The sequence below is a fragment of the Amblyomma americanum genome, unplaced genomic scaffold (assembly GCF_052857255.1).
Source record: "Amblyomma americanum isolate KBUSLIRL-KWMA unplaced genomic scaffold, ASM5285725v1 scaffold_26, whole genome shotgun sequence".
NCBI classification, from domain to species: domain Eukaryota; kingdom Metazoa; phylum Arthropoda; class Arachnida; order Ixodida; family Ixodidae; genus Amblyomma; species Amblyomma americanum.
In genome coordinates this window covers 1,076,133-1,092,527 of record NW_027526498.1, presented here as the reverse complement: position 1 = coordinate 1,092,527, position 16,395 = coordinate 1,076,133, and the positions used below count along the sequence as shown (strand labels likewise).

General features: G+C 47.1%; 1 protein-coding gene and 1 pseudogene across 1 annotated transcript; one reads left to right on the top strand and one right to left on the bottom strand.

The window, feature by feature from the left end:
* The window catches only part of LOC144112010 (luciferin 4-monooxygenase-like), a 198,469-nt pseudogene that overhangs the window by 58,239 nt on the left and 123,835 nt on the right, over positions 1 to 16,395 (bottom strand).
* LOC144112000 (uncharacterized) lies at positions 11,373 to 12,696 on the top strand. Its single transcript, XM_077645086.1, has 2 exons — positions 11,373 to 11,402; positions 11,644 to 12,696. Exons 1-2 carry the CDS (start codon positions 11,373 to 11,375, stop codon positions 12,694 to 12,696), a joined length of 1,083 nt encoding a protein of 360 aa, XP_077501212.1.

The window sequence follows — 16,395 nt, the reverse complement described above, 5'->3', positions numbered from 1 at the left end:
CTGACAACCATGGTTGTACAAGTGTCGTTTTTTTCTGTGCAACCTCTTCCCTCCCTTTTCTACTCAGTTCTCTAGTATCCGCAGCCGGCGTGCCTTGTGCAGTATTCTGTACATTTAAAAAATTCATAGTGATGGAATTCCACAGTGACTGAGCGGTCTAATAATGGGTAATGTTTGAAATTGTAAATTACGTCCAAACTTTCCTCGACCCGCCCATCATCATTGATGGGTAGGCTGCCGAGGAAACTGCAGCTGCCAGTAGAACTGCCACGGGACACCAGGAGAGCCAGTGGCAGTTCCAGTTCGTCTCAGCTGCCTGGAAAGATAGAAATGATTTCAATAATAAATGTGCTCTTGGTGATCTCTTTAGGCCATCAAACTTCCTGTGAACACTGGTACTTAAGACAAATGTTACATCAATATGCAGGTACCAACTGGCAGGTACTGGTGAAAATGTCACTTAACTGCACCAGTTGGAGCTTTTCAAGTGATTGGTTCAGCTGATAGCATTCTAGCAAAATCTCCATAGTAGGCCAGTGAGGCCTAAAGTTATATATTTCAGAAAATCGAGAAATTTGCTGAACTGTTACCTTAGCTGGTAGCCAGAAGTACCCGAGAACTCTATAAAGACACCTTAACTCAGAAAAAAAAGAGTGAAATTTTGAAGCACGTTTATTCGGTTCTGCACGCAATGCTTACACTTGAGCGGAAGTTGATTGACTGAGAATTTTGCCTGCCAATCAATCAGTGCAAGTTAAATAGGAGATAAGTAATGATCACAACGCTGACCATGCGTGCTGCCATGCGTGCTGGCGGCTGTATGGCAACGTCGCTATGTACAGCGCTCTGTCAGTTTGAAACAAAAGCTTTGAACGACAACAGCTGCCGCGAAAATGAGAAAGACATATTTTTCATGCAGAGCGGTGCATGCACGCGTACACAAACGAAGACGAAAAGGTGCTTTTCTTTTTTATTAACTCAGTACAGGTGAATAGCCACCCGATTCTTGGCCGATCCCCCAGTGTGGGTATGTGTCATCTTTTGTTAGGCCAACAACTACGCAGTTTACGAAGAAAAAAAAACGGACTGGCGCTGTGTAACATACGCTGCTCCCGTCACACGGCACTCGTTGTTCAGTTCTTATATGAGTACATACATAATTGAAACATCTTGGGCGCTCGCGAGGTAAACAATACGCGACGACGGCGAAAAGTTTGCACGTTGCTGAACCAACACACCGCTGCCGCACACGTGGGGCTGACGTCGCGCCATAAAAACAGCGCTAGGTGAGCAATGCAATGAGAGTAAAGATAGCACTTACCGGTATTTTTTGTTCAGATTATCCATTTTTAGCTTGACCTGCTTTGCAGTGTAGGGGCATTCGCCCGGCGCTAGCCCGGCGTTCAGCTCCGCCGCCATGGCAGCGTATATACGCGCATTGCGCGTATTTCCCCGCAGAGCGGGTAGCTGGTCCTCCCAGATGCGAATCAAAGCCGCTGTTGTTACATCAGGCCAGTTGACACGCCTCTGGGAGGACGATTGCTGCGACACTGCTGCTGCTGCCTCCATGCCTTCCACGGACGCCGCCATTTTGTCGGTCAAGCGCAAACGGAGGTTAGCCAGCTCGGTTTACGGTAACTACGGTTAGTGGCGTAACTACAGTTTGGCTTTCCGTGTGAGCGCGGCTAACTATAGTTAAGGGTAACCGCAGTTTACTTAACCATGGTTAAGGGTGCCCGTGTAAATGCGGTATTAGGTGGTGGTAGAAAGCGGCTGCACGTTGAAACACGTTTGAGACACGCAGATATATTTTTCGCAAAAAATGAGAAGGATCGCCCTGCTTCTTCAAGCTTGTTCCTTTTCCTTTTTGTACTGTAAGACTTAGCATACATCACCAACTAGTCGAGCAGTTCTATTCTATTTTTGTGATTCAAATTGTCAGTCACTATTATTTGCTTCTTGTTTTCAGCGCCGGCAGCACCTCCAGCTAGGGGCCCACGAGCTGCCAGAGGTTGCGGCCAGTGTAGGGAAGGCTTTTATGGGCCTTTCCGACTAGCTCAAGTTCAGCAAGAAAGCCTTTATTTTGACAAGGCTCTGCAGAGGGGCTACAGGTGATATTTTTATTTCTAATCCTTACTGCATGCACTCGCTTTCCTAGCTACCAAAATGCATATTTCCAAATAACGTTTTCTTTTGCTGTTTGTATGTGCGGATGCCATCACCGAAAAGGAGAAGACAGCTGTGTAGGTTGTCCCGGCATAAAGCGGCAGGCGGCTGTACGCAGCTTGTAACTGGGGTTGGCGGCCGCAAAAAGCTCATGGCTGAGGTGCTAGCTGCCTGGGATTGCCCCTGGGCCTGCCCTCATTGCAGCCGCTCCCTCGAACCCGGGCCCTGCTACAGTAGCGGAGTCTTTGACGAGGCGATCGATCCCCGATGAGACTCTACAGGACTAATTAATCGCTTCCACGTAGCCTCCACTGCCCGCCGAGACCTGCGGCTCTTTGTTATGTTTTCAATAAATGTTCATACATTAAACTTCATTGCCGGTTTGCTCATTTTCAGTGCATGTAACAATAGAATGTGGCATTTACAAACACATTGCATAGACGATGGTTGCCAAAATGAAACATTCGTCACAGATGAATTTGACAATGCGAAGCACAGAATGCATAGTAAGCAGTGTCGGGAAACTAATAATGGGACTGCAAGTCAGTGTACCTGGATGCAATCCGATGAACAACCAGTGGGTGTACTCGGGAGGGAAACATTCAGTAGCCAGCGAGTGGCTGGATGCCTTCGGCAAAAACCAGTGCATTAGCTTGGGTGGGCAATAGTGGGTAGCCAGCGAGTATCACTGGATGACTGTGATAAACAAACAGTGGATAAGCTTTGGCGGGAAATATTGGATAGCCGCTGGGTTGGGCCGGATTCCTATGATATATACGCCAATGAGGAATCTTGGATGACTAATATCGAATATCCAAGGAATGCCATTCAAGCCAATCAAGAACTTTGTATGCCATTACTGGCTTCTGATTGGAAAGCCAGTGGGGTGCACTGGCTCAAACATTGGGTCGGGTAGCGCCCCAGTCAGATGCCACTATAGCCCTATATTGGAGCCAATTTTCTCCGGCGTTCGACCAGTTGAGGGCCATTATCGGCGTGCTCCTTGGGATGGACGTCAAAAAAGCAGTTTTGAACAAAGCTGGTTTGTTTGGATGCGGTTAAAAATAAATACGCTGGATGAAAAAACACAGAACACCTTTGTTTTTTTTTTAAATCCAACAGTTTATCTTAGTCGCTTCCAATTCATGTAACAGAGATTCGAAATTGACTTGAAAACCACACAAAACACCCGTCTGACAGTCCAGAGTAATGTATTTCTTTTCCATTGAGAGTTAACTTGGCAAAAGCTTTTGCCTTAAATTGCGGATTTTTCATTGCACCTGCAAGTGTGTTAACCACAGAGAAAGAGCGCAGAAGTAGTATATATATCTTCAGCCACTCGTCTGTAGTGGAACACAAAACAGTTCCGATTCCTATCCTGCATAAGCTGTACGTGACAAACTTATTCCTGAATGAATTGGATGAAAGGTCAGAAGAATTCAAACCCGCTGTTCGGCGAAGAAGTGAATGTTTGGTGAATTCATTGCCCCAAAGACGAAATATAAAATTCTTACCATTCGAGCAGATCTGCACTGCGCACGACGTCAAGCCAGACATTTGGCAATGAGAGTAGACACATAGAAGGCGTCCTCTTGTTTTGTCTCGTTCTCTTCTCCTGCCGGAAAAAATAAAGCCGCATGTAGTCAGAGCAACACTTACTCCCAAAATCACATTGATTTCCGAGCGTATCTCAAGATAAAATCTTTGTAGTACTTACAAGCAAGGTACTGCAAGCAAGGGTAGTGAACCGCGTCGGAGCTCTCATATAGTACCGGAAGTGGGTTTTCGCTTGCGCAGACTAGGAACGGAGCCAGCTCGAGTGCACATGCTCTTTTGTCGGGTTGGTTGTGCGCCGCCGTGCCAGACAAGGCAAGACTCGTCCGGTCAGGCCTGTCACATTAGGCCAACAGTCGGCCGACTCGGTCTGCCAAAACCATGTCGTCGTGATGTCTGGCTCTATGTCACACTGCGCCGACGAAAACAGTCGGCCGACTGTCGGCGTCGGCGCCATGTCTCCCACAAGACGGCAGTTGGCCGATGGTCCGCCAACTCCCATGTCACACTAGCGAGACAGCGTGCGAGACCTCCCGCCGACTTGGCCCTTTGTCGTTCTCACTCTTTTGTCATTTCCTGCTATGCGAAATTCATGGGCCGGGACGCTTCATTTTTAACTCTTTTAAATAAATCCCACCATAGTAAAACAAACTCTTTAACAATCGTGATTATGAACCTAGGTTGAGGGCAGCCCAGTACTGAGCGGTACTTATTTCTGGGTCAGAAAGGCATGGCTTGAAAAATAAATTCAGCCGCTCGCGGTAATAAACAGGACGGGAGAGATTATTTAAGGCGAAAATAATAAAAAGAAAAAAAACTCCGGCCACGACGCCATGGAGAGCAGATTCATTTTCCTCCTTCAGAGGTGCTGATAAGAAGCACTCCGCAGTGTTACACTCGCGACAGAAGTAAAGCCGGCGACCCATGTGCGAAAACTCGGCCGGCGCGATGCACCGGTCGCTGCTTGCGCATTGCAGCCCCACTGCATGCAGGCACACACGGAGCAGCAAGCATCGTTGCGCCGCTCCACTCAAGCACTCGAGCTCAAAGTGTACGCTTTGCCTCCCGCAGCGGTCTGATTACTGCGTGTTGAAGTTCGCACCAGAAAAGACAAAATAGCCATATTATCAGAAAGACCGCCTGCTATACACGAGCAGCGACAAAGCATGCTTGCGCTAGTAGCGAGCTTTCCGCAACGGCACCGCCCGCGGTCCCGCCTGGCGACGAACTGTGCTGCTGCCTGGCGCAGCGGACGCCGCTTCGCAAGTAGCCTGCGCTATATCTCTTAATATCGCTTGGCTGTTAACAGTATAATCGCACCATGAACTAAAATTATGGTCAATTTCCGCGACACTTTCGGCTGCGGAGCTAGCGGACCGCTGCGGGCGACAGGCGAGCCCGACCACAACGGCGGGCCAGCGGCAGCTTGCGGGGCGATTCTGGCGAGAAATTTGCTGTTATCAAAGTTATTGCTTTTACCAGCAACTCGGTGTTGATCAACGATCCTCAGAAATGATACATTTGTCACATTGTTCAGTCTCAGCGTTTATTGCTTACGTCAAAAACAATCTTAAGCTGATTTTTATTACGGCGGCGGACGGGATCTATGCTGGCCTGCTGGCGAGCAGGCTCGGTTTACTTCACGTTCGCACAAGAAAAAAAAACGAAACAGCCATGCTATCAGAAATGCCGCATGCTATATTCGAGCAACGACACCATGCCTGCGCAACAGCCGCGCTTTCGGCAACGACGACGCCTGCGGGAGCGCCAGGGCGACGAACTGCGCTGCTTCCCGGCTGCCGTACTCGTCGCTAAGCCTAGCTGGTTTCGCATCGATGCCGCAGCTCAGGCAGCTTTGGAACTAGCCAGCGCAGTAATAAAGGAACTCCTCTAGTCACACCAACCTGTCCCATAATAAAATAAAGTTATGCTCGATTTCCGCGACGGCTTCAGCAGCGGATCTAGCAGACGTCAGGCGAGCCGCACGAAGCAGCAGCAGCAGCAGTAGCAGCAGCAGGCGGCTATAGGATGAAATTTGCTTGTATCGTAGTTATCACTTCAACCAGCACCTTGGCATTGGCCAACGATCCTCAGTAATGATACCTTTTTGGACATTCATCTATCCCAGAGCTTGTTATGAACATAAACAAACAGTACTATAGCGAAATCGTGTTCGTGTCTCGTGAATGTTTTTGCTCGGCGACCGATCTCGCGACGACACGGTTGGCAGACCGGTTTTGTCGGCGTCGCGGGCGTCAAAGCATGTCACACTACGAAGACATCTGGTCGTCGGACGAGTTGGTGTCGTTGTCGGCCTATAGTGTGACAGCTTGGTCTGCCACAGACAACGTCTGCCGACCGGGTTGGCCGATCTTTGGTGTCTTTGTCGGGTCGGCGTCGGCGGCGTGTTGGGCTAGTGTGACAGGGCCCTCAAGAATGTGTCGTGGCGATGCATCGCGCTGTGACGAATGGCAGTGGAGACGACATTGATGGGAGGGAGGGGCAACAAGGAGGGTAGTCATTCTCTTTTACACAGCTTTTGTGGTCCAAAAAAAAAAAAACGTTTCGAGCTGAAAGGTAGAGAAAAGAAAATCTTGGGAGGGGGGGGGGGGGGGGGTCAACTAGAGGCGCAGCGCGTACCAGCGCATGGAAGAAACAGCTAGGTGAAAGCGAATAAAAAAAGCGCTTCGGGGGGGGGGGGGGGGGGGGTTGTAGCGCGCCTTGAAAAGGGCACGTCCGGCAGATGAGTTGGGGAGATAGGAGACTTCAAAAGAGGGAGGGTAGGGGCCGAAACATGTGAAAGAGGCTTGGAATTCTCCGAGAATGAGTCATAAGCAGTTTTTAAGGTAATGCTGCGGAAAACATGGGAGCGTCAAAGTATTCTTGCAAAGCCGCTGCAGAAGCATCATGTCCGGCGGAAGCCAACCGGAAGCCAACCGCACCGGTGGCATCAGTTAGCTCTCTTACTGCACTAAAAAGTTCTTCACATAGGGCACCGAGTGGAACATCTCTTCCACATAGACTATGTACATTTGGCACCTGCAACACCAGAATCCAACACTTGAACCAGGTAGTCTGACCAACCTATTTTTAAAAGATCTTCTGGCTTTAGTATGCTCAAATCGGCTTTAAAAAACTTGCGGATTTGTGCCTGCCAGCTACCTCGTTCGGTTGCAATAGCCCTGAACGGCACTGAACCATTATGGGTCTTAGCCGTACAGAAAATGTTCAGTACATTAAACTCACTTCCAAACCCTTGTTTTGCCAGCTTCTGGAGGTTGAGTTCTTATAAAAGAGCAAGTGCCCTGCTCTTCACCTTGGAAAGTTTTGCGATACGGCCTTGAAATTGTTACTCACAGCGTTATTGGCATTTTTCTTGAAATAAACTCTGTGGCAGTATGGTGAAGCCGCCTTCCTTGTCAGCCTGGACAAGAGCAAGGTCGTTCTCCAGAAAATGGCAAGCTACTTGACGTAAGATTTTGGAGCTACAAGACTTCTTGGTGAAATTTCTCCGCAGACTGTCTACACTTTCCAGAAGGCAGGATGTTCTCTCTTCAGCTGGTGCCTTGTTGGCCACCCTGTGCACAAAAGCAAGAACTTCGTACTTGTCCATCGATGGCTCCAGGCTGTACTTGGGGCCATGCTTTAGCACGCCCTCCACTTCTGCTGGAACTGAAGTGTTGCCGAGGAAAGTTACTAGAACAACGCCCACTTCTTTCCTGCTGCCTTTGTTTGGAAGCTGATAGCGTGCGTAATTTCTCAGGAATTCAGTCGCCTGCTGCGTAGTGCGCTGACAGTCCCGCGAACGCCTCCAACCAGGCGAACCGAGGCCAAAGCTTTGAAAGCACACACTTCGAAGCCAAGTACTGAAGAATCCTACTTGCCTCCAGAACTCTGCCTTCAGGATTTTTGAAACCCTTTTCCAATTGCCAACCGATGACCCAAGCGCCCCAAACATGTACGAAACATCGTGTGGGCAGGTTTTGTTCGCAGGAAAAGGCCCTAGCTCTGCACGTCGAAGGTGCTATGATTGCAGAACACAGTGCACACTAATCCTCCATGGCGAAGGAATACACAAAAGAGCCTACGTTTAGAGTGGCATAGCTAAGGAGAGAAAAGTTGTAGGCCAGTTGGCGAAACATAAGTATTAAACCGCAGCATACACAGAACAGAGCGAGGCGACAACATAGGCCGGTAGTTGAAACTGAAATTTCATTGGACAAACATCATGGCTAATGATGGCTTAGAGGAGATGGGGGATCAAATCTGCCAGTTCACTGCCGCAGTTGTCAGGGCTGTTGCCCACCGTTCAGCCAGACTCAGATTGTAGAAAGGACGAAGGGGCAACTTGAAAGGGAGGTTATAGAAGCGGTTGCCATTTTACGCTATAAACAGGATGTGTTAGCTCTCCTTCTGCTGCTTCCATCCTCCGAAAATAATTAGGCTTTCTTGCCACGTGACTTTTGGTTGCTTGCTTTTCAGTTTCATGTGCATTTTGTCTTTTACGCTGTGGTTTACATGTCTTCACTTCCACGTGCGGTTTTCATGTTCCACGTTTTGGTACATTTCCATCATACTTTTCATGTCCTACTCATGTAATTTTTGCTTAGCCCTTCCACTTTTTATCTTCCACGTGTGGGTGCCGTCTTTATAGGTCTGTCGAAGTTCTTATGTTGTTTTGGTTTGTTTTTATATCTTCATCCTGCCTTACCGTTGGCTGCAGTATCCCACGTGCGATTTTCTATATTAGTCATGATGCTTGTTCAATAAAATTTCAGTTGCAAGAACCGCCCTCCCAGTTAGCACATCACAGCGGGCCAATATTAGAAAGCCACTGGCAAAGCGTGGCTCTAAGTAGGCCCAGAGTTGCCAATGAGGATCCGATATTGGCTGTGCCATCGAAAAATCATGGCTATGATGGGCCATGTTAGCCAGAGTTCTCCCATTCTTTGCCAGAATTGGCTAAGCCATTTTCAAAGCCTGGCTATCATGTGCCATGTTAGCCAGAGCTCTCCCACTCTTTGCCAGAAATGACTAAACTATTTTCAAAACCTGGCTATCATGGGCCATGTTAGCCAGAGTTATTCCACTCTTTGCCAGAGTTGACTAAGCCATTTTCGAAACCTGGCTATATTAGCCTTGGCTTGCCACCCTTTATGCAGTGTTAAATGTATACTGGCAGGTGTTGGTGAACATTGCACCATCCATTACACTGGGTAGAAGATTAATTTTATAATTCATTATTTAGAATAGTTTATAATTTCCGAACGTGCTAAAACTCGTTTGAGCTCCTGGGCTGCGCTTCGGCGAGTTCAAGAATTTAAATTTTATTAATCTTCTTCTTACCGAACAATTTCGCGGTATATGTGTCGAGTTGAATAAACAACGAATATTTTCCGACTGCGCAGTCGGAGATAGAGGCATAGTTACGACGAGAAAACTCAATGAAACCGAATTAAGCTGTCAGCAGATCGCGCCGGCCAGGGGGAGCTCTCGCACAGGAGAAACTAAATGAGGAGCGTGCCGACGCCGTCGAGGCGCGGCGCGGCGACGTCTGCCGCGGGCTCCGCCGCTGATAAATTGTGTTCCAAGGTGCTTCCCAACAATTTCCAAACGCATTCCGAAGCATTCCAAACCCATTCGCTCGCTGTGTGCTGCCGCCATGGACTTTTGTTTGGTCCGTTCGCTGATTTTGAGCTGTGCAACGACGTGACGGCGACTTCGGTGGTGGTCAGTCGAGTGTGCATATTCCGCCATAGAGGAACCGCTCTGTCGCATAAGGCCCGTTTCACATGCTGCAACTAGAACGAAAAAAGTCGGCCAAGCCGGTGACGCCGCAGTGCGATTTTCGGGCGGTGCTTTCACATGCAGCTCCGCAGCGAATTCGGTCAAAGGAACAGTCAAGTTTTCTTGATGTTTGCAAAGGCAATCCATGATTAAACGCGACAGAAACGCTACACGAAATGTGTTGATGATGTTATGACGAGTGTATTTTTAGATGTGGGGCATTATTTCAATGTTTTGATTAGAATAAACAGTTTTGTTTCCACCGCGGCAACAGCTCCCACGTGACCGCACGTCGCACGCAGTCTCGGCGCTCCCCATTGTTCAGTCGCTGAGCGAACACACCGAAACTGCGACTGAATACCAACCGGACGGAACTCGATCGCAAGCCGTCTGCGACTAGAGGCTCCGTACAGTCAAGTTTGGTCACGATCCTTGCGCCACCTAGCGCCGCTCCAGTGAGTCTGTGGGCCGGCTGAATGGAAGCACCGCCGCCGCGCTCAGCTGCACCGGCTGCACGCTTTCAGTCGCGTTGCAACGATGGCAAGCAGTAGTAGTGGCGGTGGCTTCGGCAAAAAAAATGCGAAAAGAAAAAGCAGTTGTCGGTATTGCTGCGTGAAGGATTGCCATAGCCGCGAAGGACAGTTTGGCATTAAGCTGTACAGATTTCCAGGTAGGCCGTACGAAAGAGATCGACGAAAGAAGTGGATCACGGCAGTGCGGAGAATCAAGTAAGTTCTTTGTCGCATTTAAAACCAGTCTTAGCGTCTTTTCAACATAGTACGTTTAGCAGTTTCATTCCGCGAGTGGTAATTTTAAATGTGAACGCCTCGCCGCGCTCCGGGCGGTGAAGTTTGCGGAAATTTTGTTCGAACCTCGTGCATATGTACCTACGCATACGTGTCATTTTCATCGCGGATATATCGCCGCACTTAACTTTCTATGGCGTTTGTCCGCGCTGCATTTCTTCGATTGTACTTCTTTAGTCGCGCCTACGTACAAACTTCCTCACATGTATGTACATACTGCACTTGCCTAGGTACGTTCGTACGGCGCACCGGGTTGGGTACGGAAGAAGTTATCGTGCATGCACATTCGCTAGGAGTGCGGTTGGCTCATGTGTCAAAGCTATTTTGGGCCCTGCAAATGGCGAAAAGTGTGGCAAACATGATAGAGCGTGCCAGTAGAACTTTTATGCGGTGTGCGCAGACCACTTCTCCGTAGTGTAAAAAACTTGTGTTCTGTAAAATTGCAGGCCAATTAGGGAAACATTATGCATGTGTTGTCTGCCTCTGCCCTCTGTGGGTTGAGGATATTGTGGTGTAAACTATGCTGTGTCGTCTTTTTCAGCCTGGCCGACAGTTCCGAGTGGGTGCCGAATGAGAGGACAAGAATATGCTCTAAGCATTTCGTCAACGGAGAGAAGAGTACGATCGCATCGCATCCAGGGTACTACCCAACCATATTCCCGGATGCATACAGGGTCAGCCACGTCGATGCGACTAAGCAGCTTGCACGATATGAAAGGCATGAAATGACTTTTAGCACTGTGAACCACCTATAAGAATTCAATATTTGAACTACTGTGTGCAATTCTAAGTTCAATTAGTCTGCAGAATTTGAATGCAGCTGGTAATTTTCATTATGTAACGTTCAGAAGAAGGACCACAAGGAAAATATGAATTTTCGAATGTTTCATATGCTTCAGGTTGCATAGGAGGAGGAGGGCTTGGGCATCGTCTGCCTCAGTAATGCCAAAGCAGGCATCTGCCACTGTTAGCGAAAAAGACACGGCATCCAGCACTTAAGGAGACACCTCTGAAACGGATCCCCTGAATCAAGAGCCATCCAACCTGGAGGTACTTTGCATGGCTGTTGACGCTGCACAAAAAGACAAGGTAAGCAACCGGGATGGGCATGGAACAATGACGCCGCCATTCTTTATTTTGATGCAAAGCCGTCTCTGTGTACATGTTACATGCAGAGTTTAAGTGTGATATTTCAGCAGTTTACTGCCTGCTTTCGTCACTGTGAATTAAAGTGTTTAACCTCTAATTTATGTATATGCATCTCACTGCAGTGCAGGTGACATAGCTGTCCAGTTTTATGGCTGATACCTGTTTTTTCTTTTCTACGCAGTCTTGCCAAACCGACGACATTGCAAGATGTTCCGGCACATTTTCGGTGTTCCTGTGTTCGGCACGAGGCAATGAGGCGCGCACTCAAGTCAACCAGAAAATTGTTTGCGACGCGGAAGTACAGTGCAAGCCTGAAGTGGTTTCCCACCAGTCTGGTAGAGACAGCAGGACAGCTTGCTTCACAGGATACGACAGTGTCCAAGCATGTGCAGCTGCCATGAAGGATCTGTGCGGCGTGTCCCCCGACATATATGCCCTCCTGCTTAGCATAATGCCCCGTTCTGCTGAGCGAACTTGTGATGTGCCAATAACCGATAGGCTTGTGCTGTTTTTGATGAAGCTTAAGCTTGGGATCACTTACTCATCTCTTGCAGTGCTTTTCTGTGTGTCCAGGAACACAGTCTCTCGTCATTTTAAGAGTGTTCTTAAAACACTTAGCATTGCCACGCAGAAGTGGATATATCGCCCTCCTGATCATGTCATTAGGCAGACAATTCCAAATTGCTTTAAAGTTCACTACCAGGACTGCTCGATGATAATTGATTGTAGAGAAGTCCGTACAGAACAACCGTACACTGTACAGCAGCAGCGTGTGCTGTATTCACATTACAAAGGAGGATATACTCTGAAATTCCTTGTTGGAATCACGCCATGTGGTGCAGTCTGCTTCGGCTCAAAGGCATACGGAGGCAGGTTGTCAGATTCCTTTATTACAGTGGATTCTGGGTTTCTAGACCTAGTGCAACCAGGCGATGTTGTGATGGCCGATAAGGGGTTTCCGGGTATAAAGGCAGGCCTTGAGGAGGTACGGGCTGTATTAGTGATGCCCCCATTTTTGCAAGGTCAGGACCAATTTTCTGAAAGTGAGGTGCATGAGACGTACCAAATTGCACAGGTGCGAATTCATGTAGAAAGAATTATCCAGTGCATAAAGATGTTCAACATCCTCAACACACGCATACCCACAGAGCTGATTGCAGTGATGAGCGAGGTATTTCATGTCTGCTGTGCCTTGGCAAATCTCCAGCCGCCTATTATAAGCTCCGAACAGTGAGGTTTGAAGTGCTGCACCATCTACAATCAGCAGACATACGCTATATTCTCATTTTCACACATCTTTTTATTCAAACGAAAGGTTAATCACACTCTCGAGGACTTGACAAGGGCGGGTAACAGCCACGTAAAGTAAAAGTCCTCCAGTGCTCGCACAGCTGAACATAGGAAGTCATCGTCTTTCTCTACAATGATGGTGAAGTTTTGTTGTTCTGAATAAACAAAAAAAACATTAATTGATATTACACACATACATTAACCGTTGCACCTGCGTGTAATATCGGTGACTTGCAAGGAGCGTCAATTTGCCATTCTTGTACTTAATGTACGGCACAAATGTAACCTCCTGCTCTACATCAATGATGTCACTGTTCCGTCTTGAAAACGGGCACTTTATCTCTAAAAGGCAAACACCCTTTGCCGTTTCAAAGAGCCCGTCAGGGTTTCCGCAAAGCCACGGCTGGGCTGTATGGACCACAAGTCCAGTCTGGAAAAAGAAATAATATTTTTCTGATGCAAATGAAAATAGAAAAAGTACTTTTCTGAAGCGTATGTCCCACAAGTACACAATTATTACAAATAATGCAAACGCAGACATAAAAGTGCAATGGTCATGTGCAAATATGAAAGCAATGAGGCCACCAAATGTGAAATCACAAATTTTTAAGTCAAGCAGGTTGTACACATGTAGCTTACCTCTAACACATCTGCACAAACTTTCTCCTCAAAGTTCTTGCGTACCACTGGCTCCATTTTCGTGCCTGAAAAGTAAATTTCTGTCCGCCCAACATGCGATGTTGTGATATTGGAAAACGTACCATATGATGTGGCCTCAGAGCAAAACCCTCGACGATGCAGAATTGTCTTCAAGAGGTCTTGAGGATGCTTCCTTATACTCAGTATCATGTGTGCTTGCGAACAAGTTATTCTTACCGCCGTATTCAAGAATGAAACTTAAGGTGTGGCTTAAGTTCGTGACTTAAGTTCTGAGTAAAGTATGAGTGGCGAAGGAAGTTTCAAAAACGGCACTTAAGCAGCACTTACGAAAGTAGCGCTTTTAGATGTAAGTAGGCGCCATGGGAACGAGGCTAAGCAAACATTTCTGTTTATCTAATAAATTCATGAACAAATAAAGAACAGAAGCGGCAAAACAGCGCTGCTAATACATAGTAGAAGTCTCAACTAACGTTTTAACAACAACAAAAAGTTTTTTCGGCTAGCTTTGGAGAACTAATATTACTTGTCTGGCCACAAACAAAGACGTCACTATAGTAGCGCGCGTAGTACTGCTCCTGTCGACGTCGTAGTCTTTCCGCTCGCGCGCGTCCATCGGTTGCATCATCGCCAGCATCGCCAGCTCTTTGTCTCTGCTTTATATTGTTATCGCGCATTTTAATTGTAAATTCACTGCTTGTATCGTATATATTTTGGTCTTATATTTATTGATAGTGTGTAGTCATTTGTAGTGTGTTTTGTTTTCTGTACTGCGTTATTCTTTGGTGCTGTGTTGCGACGCGCGCGTGATGGAGAAAACGGAGAAGGGCAAAATTAACTTCTCCAGAGTAGAGCGAGATCTTCTCCTCGACCTCGTCGACAAGCACAAGGCCGTACTAGAGAACAAGAGAACTGATGCAGTGTCAGTTGCACGGAAAAGGAAAGAATGGGAGCTTATAGAAACCCAGTTCAACTCCAGTCACAACGTGAGCCCACGGACATGGCTCCAGCTGAAGAAATGCTGGGAGAACTGGAAAAATAAGTGGCGAAAGGCGAAAGCGGACGACAACCGGGAGATATTTAAGACCGGTAAGTCCTGTTTTCTTTCATCTTTGATTCTTTTTTGCTGACGAATTCAGAGGTTCTCTCCCAGATTACAGAACTGTTCCGATTGCTTGCTGCCTGCATTTTATGACTAGATTCTCCCTCCGCCCCTCAAAAAAAAAAATACAGAGAATGTTTACGACATTCGAATCTGAGCGAAAGCATGAATTTGTGCTACGTAGAAGACGACGGTGAGCAGGCAGTGCCGCGGGAAGGAGCAAATAAAAGTCGAAGACGACGCTAATTCACGGCGCGAGAATGTGGAGCAGTTTAACAAGAGGTGTGTTCGCTGCGACGGTAGCGTAGTGGTCTCGCCCAACAGCCGTTAAAGATCTGTTCGCGCAGCCGCGGGTTCGATTCCCGTTCGTTGGTATTGATCGAATTTCCTTTTTCATAATTTGACCTCAGCTATATATATACCTCAGCACATGAGGAGTGATCGACTGCATTAAAAAAAAGTTTATCCATACTATTTCAATGCTAGTAATCATGGTCATGAACAAAGCTCAGTTAACAGTTTCTGTTGGGACATGATGGATTTTGGTTACTTAAATTAAGCATTTTAAAGACTGTCTATGAAGCCAGTGAGCCCAGCTCCACTGTGCTCTACATTAATAACGCCCTAAAATTGAAAAGAAGTTGCCTGCTTCTGGTCTTTTGACGTTACACCTACCATTTTGCTTTCCGTCGCTCGCTGTGTTGTCCTTAACTTAAGCTGAACCCTTTTCGTTAGCCTCCACTTTTCTCTTGAGGAACAGTGGTACACTGACATTCATGATCTAAGAAAACCTGCCATATGCACTCCATTCCATTCTTATCCTTCTATTATTTCCGTTGATGATTCGGATCAGCTGTCACTAGTTGCCCTAAGTGACCTGTTCCTCTGCCACTTCCAGCACCTCGCTACCAATTGTGAACTGTGAGGTGCTGGAACTTGTGCTGCCAATTTTCTTGCTGTGCGTTTTCACCGCCACAGTTAGTATCTAGCTTTCACGCACCCGCAGTTTGGAGTCAGCATGTTTAAGGTTGTTTCACCCGGAGAGTATTACTAAATAAATGCAAATATCGTGCTTCTGTCAGAGAAAAAGGCTCCTGCTTGCGCGAATAAACATGCATGTTTTCGTTGCTTCGTAGCGCTTAAATTCTGAAAGATACTTTGGCGTTCATGTCGAATGTGCTTAGTGTTTGTGAATATTCATCGAGGAATTTTTCCAGTGGTTGTAACAGCGCTTTCTGTGAATACCTAGGCGGCGGCTCAGCGGCCCCCAGCCAGCTCACTGAAGACCTGCAAAGAGTTGGCAGTGTCGCATCCCACATGGGGGTTCGCTTGGCGAACCCCTTCGACAGTGATCGCCACCAAGCAGACCCAGGCGGCGAGTCCCAACCCACACCATCGGTGGCCGCCCTGCTTTCGCGCACTCAAGATGGTTCTGTTCCAGGAGCCAGTGGTATGACTTATTTTATATATATATATATATATATATATATATATATATATATATATATATATATATATATATATATATATATATAGTACTGCAAGCTCCAAAAAATATATATGAAATCATTTTTCTTGGAATACATATTCTGTGTATGTACTGCTTTTCTGTTTTTATGCCTAGAGGATTAGATGAAACACTCCAGCAAAATGAATTGCAGCATCCCTGCCTGGCGCTTCCATTTTTGCTGTTGTAGGCTGCTTCTGTGCTTATTATTTTGTTTTTTTTTCTGAGCATATGAGCTCTTCTGTCATTAAAAGTGTGCATAACAGCTGTAGCCTTGTCCAATTTACTGTGGCATCTGTGTTGTCTTGACCTGTCATAAAAATATTGGCCTGTGTGACCAGTGTTATCAAAGCTACAGCTAAGAGGTGCGAATGCAC

Excerpts from the sequence above, each read along its gene's own strand:
- LOC144112000 (XM_077645086.1), top strand. The coding sequence starts at position 11,373 with ATGGCTGTTGACGCTGCACAAAAAGACAAG. Across the intron at positions 11,403-11,643 it reads ACGCTGCACAAAAAGACAAG|TCTTGCCAAACCGACGACAT; the intron begins GTAAGCAACCGG and ends TTTTCTACGCAG.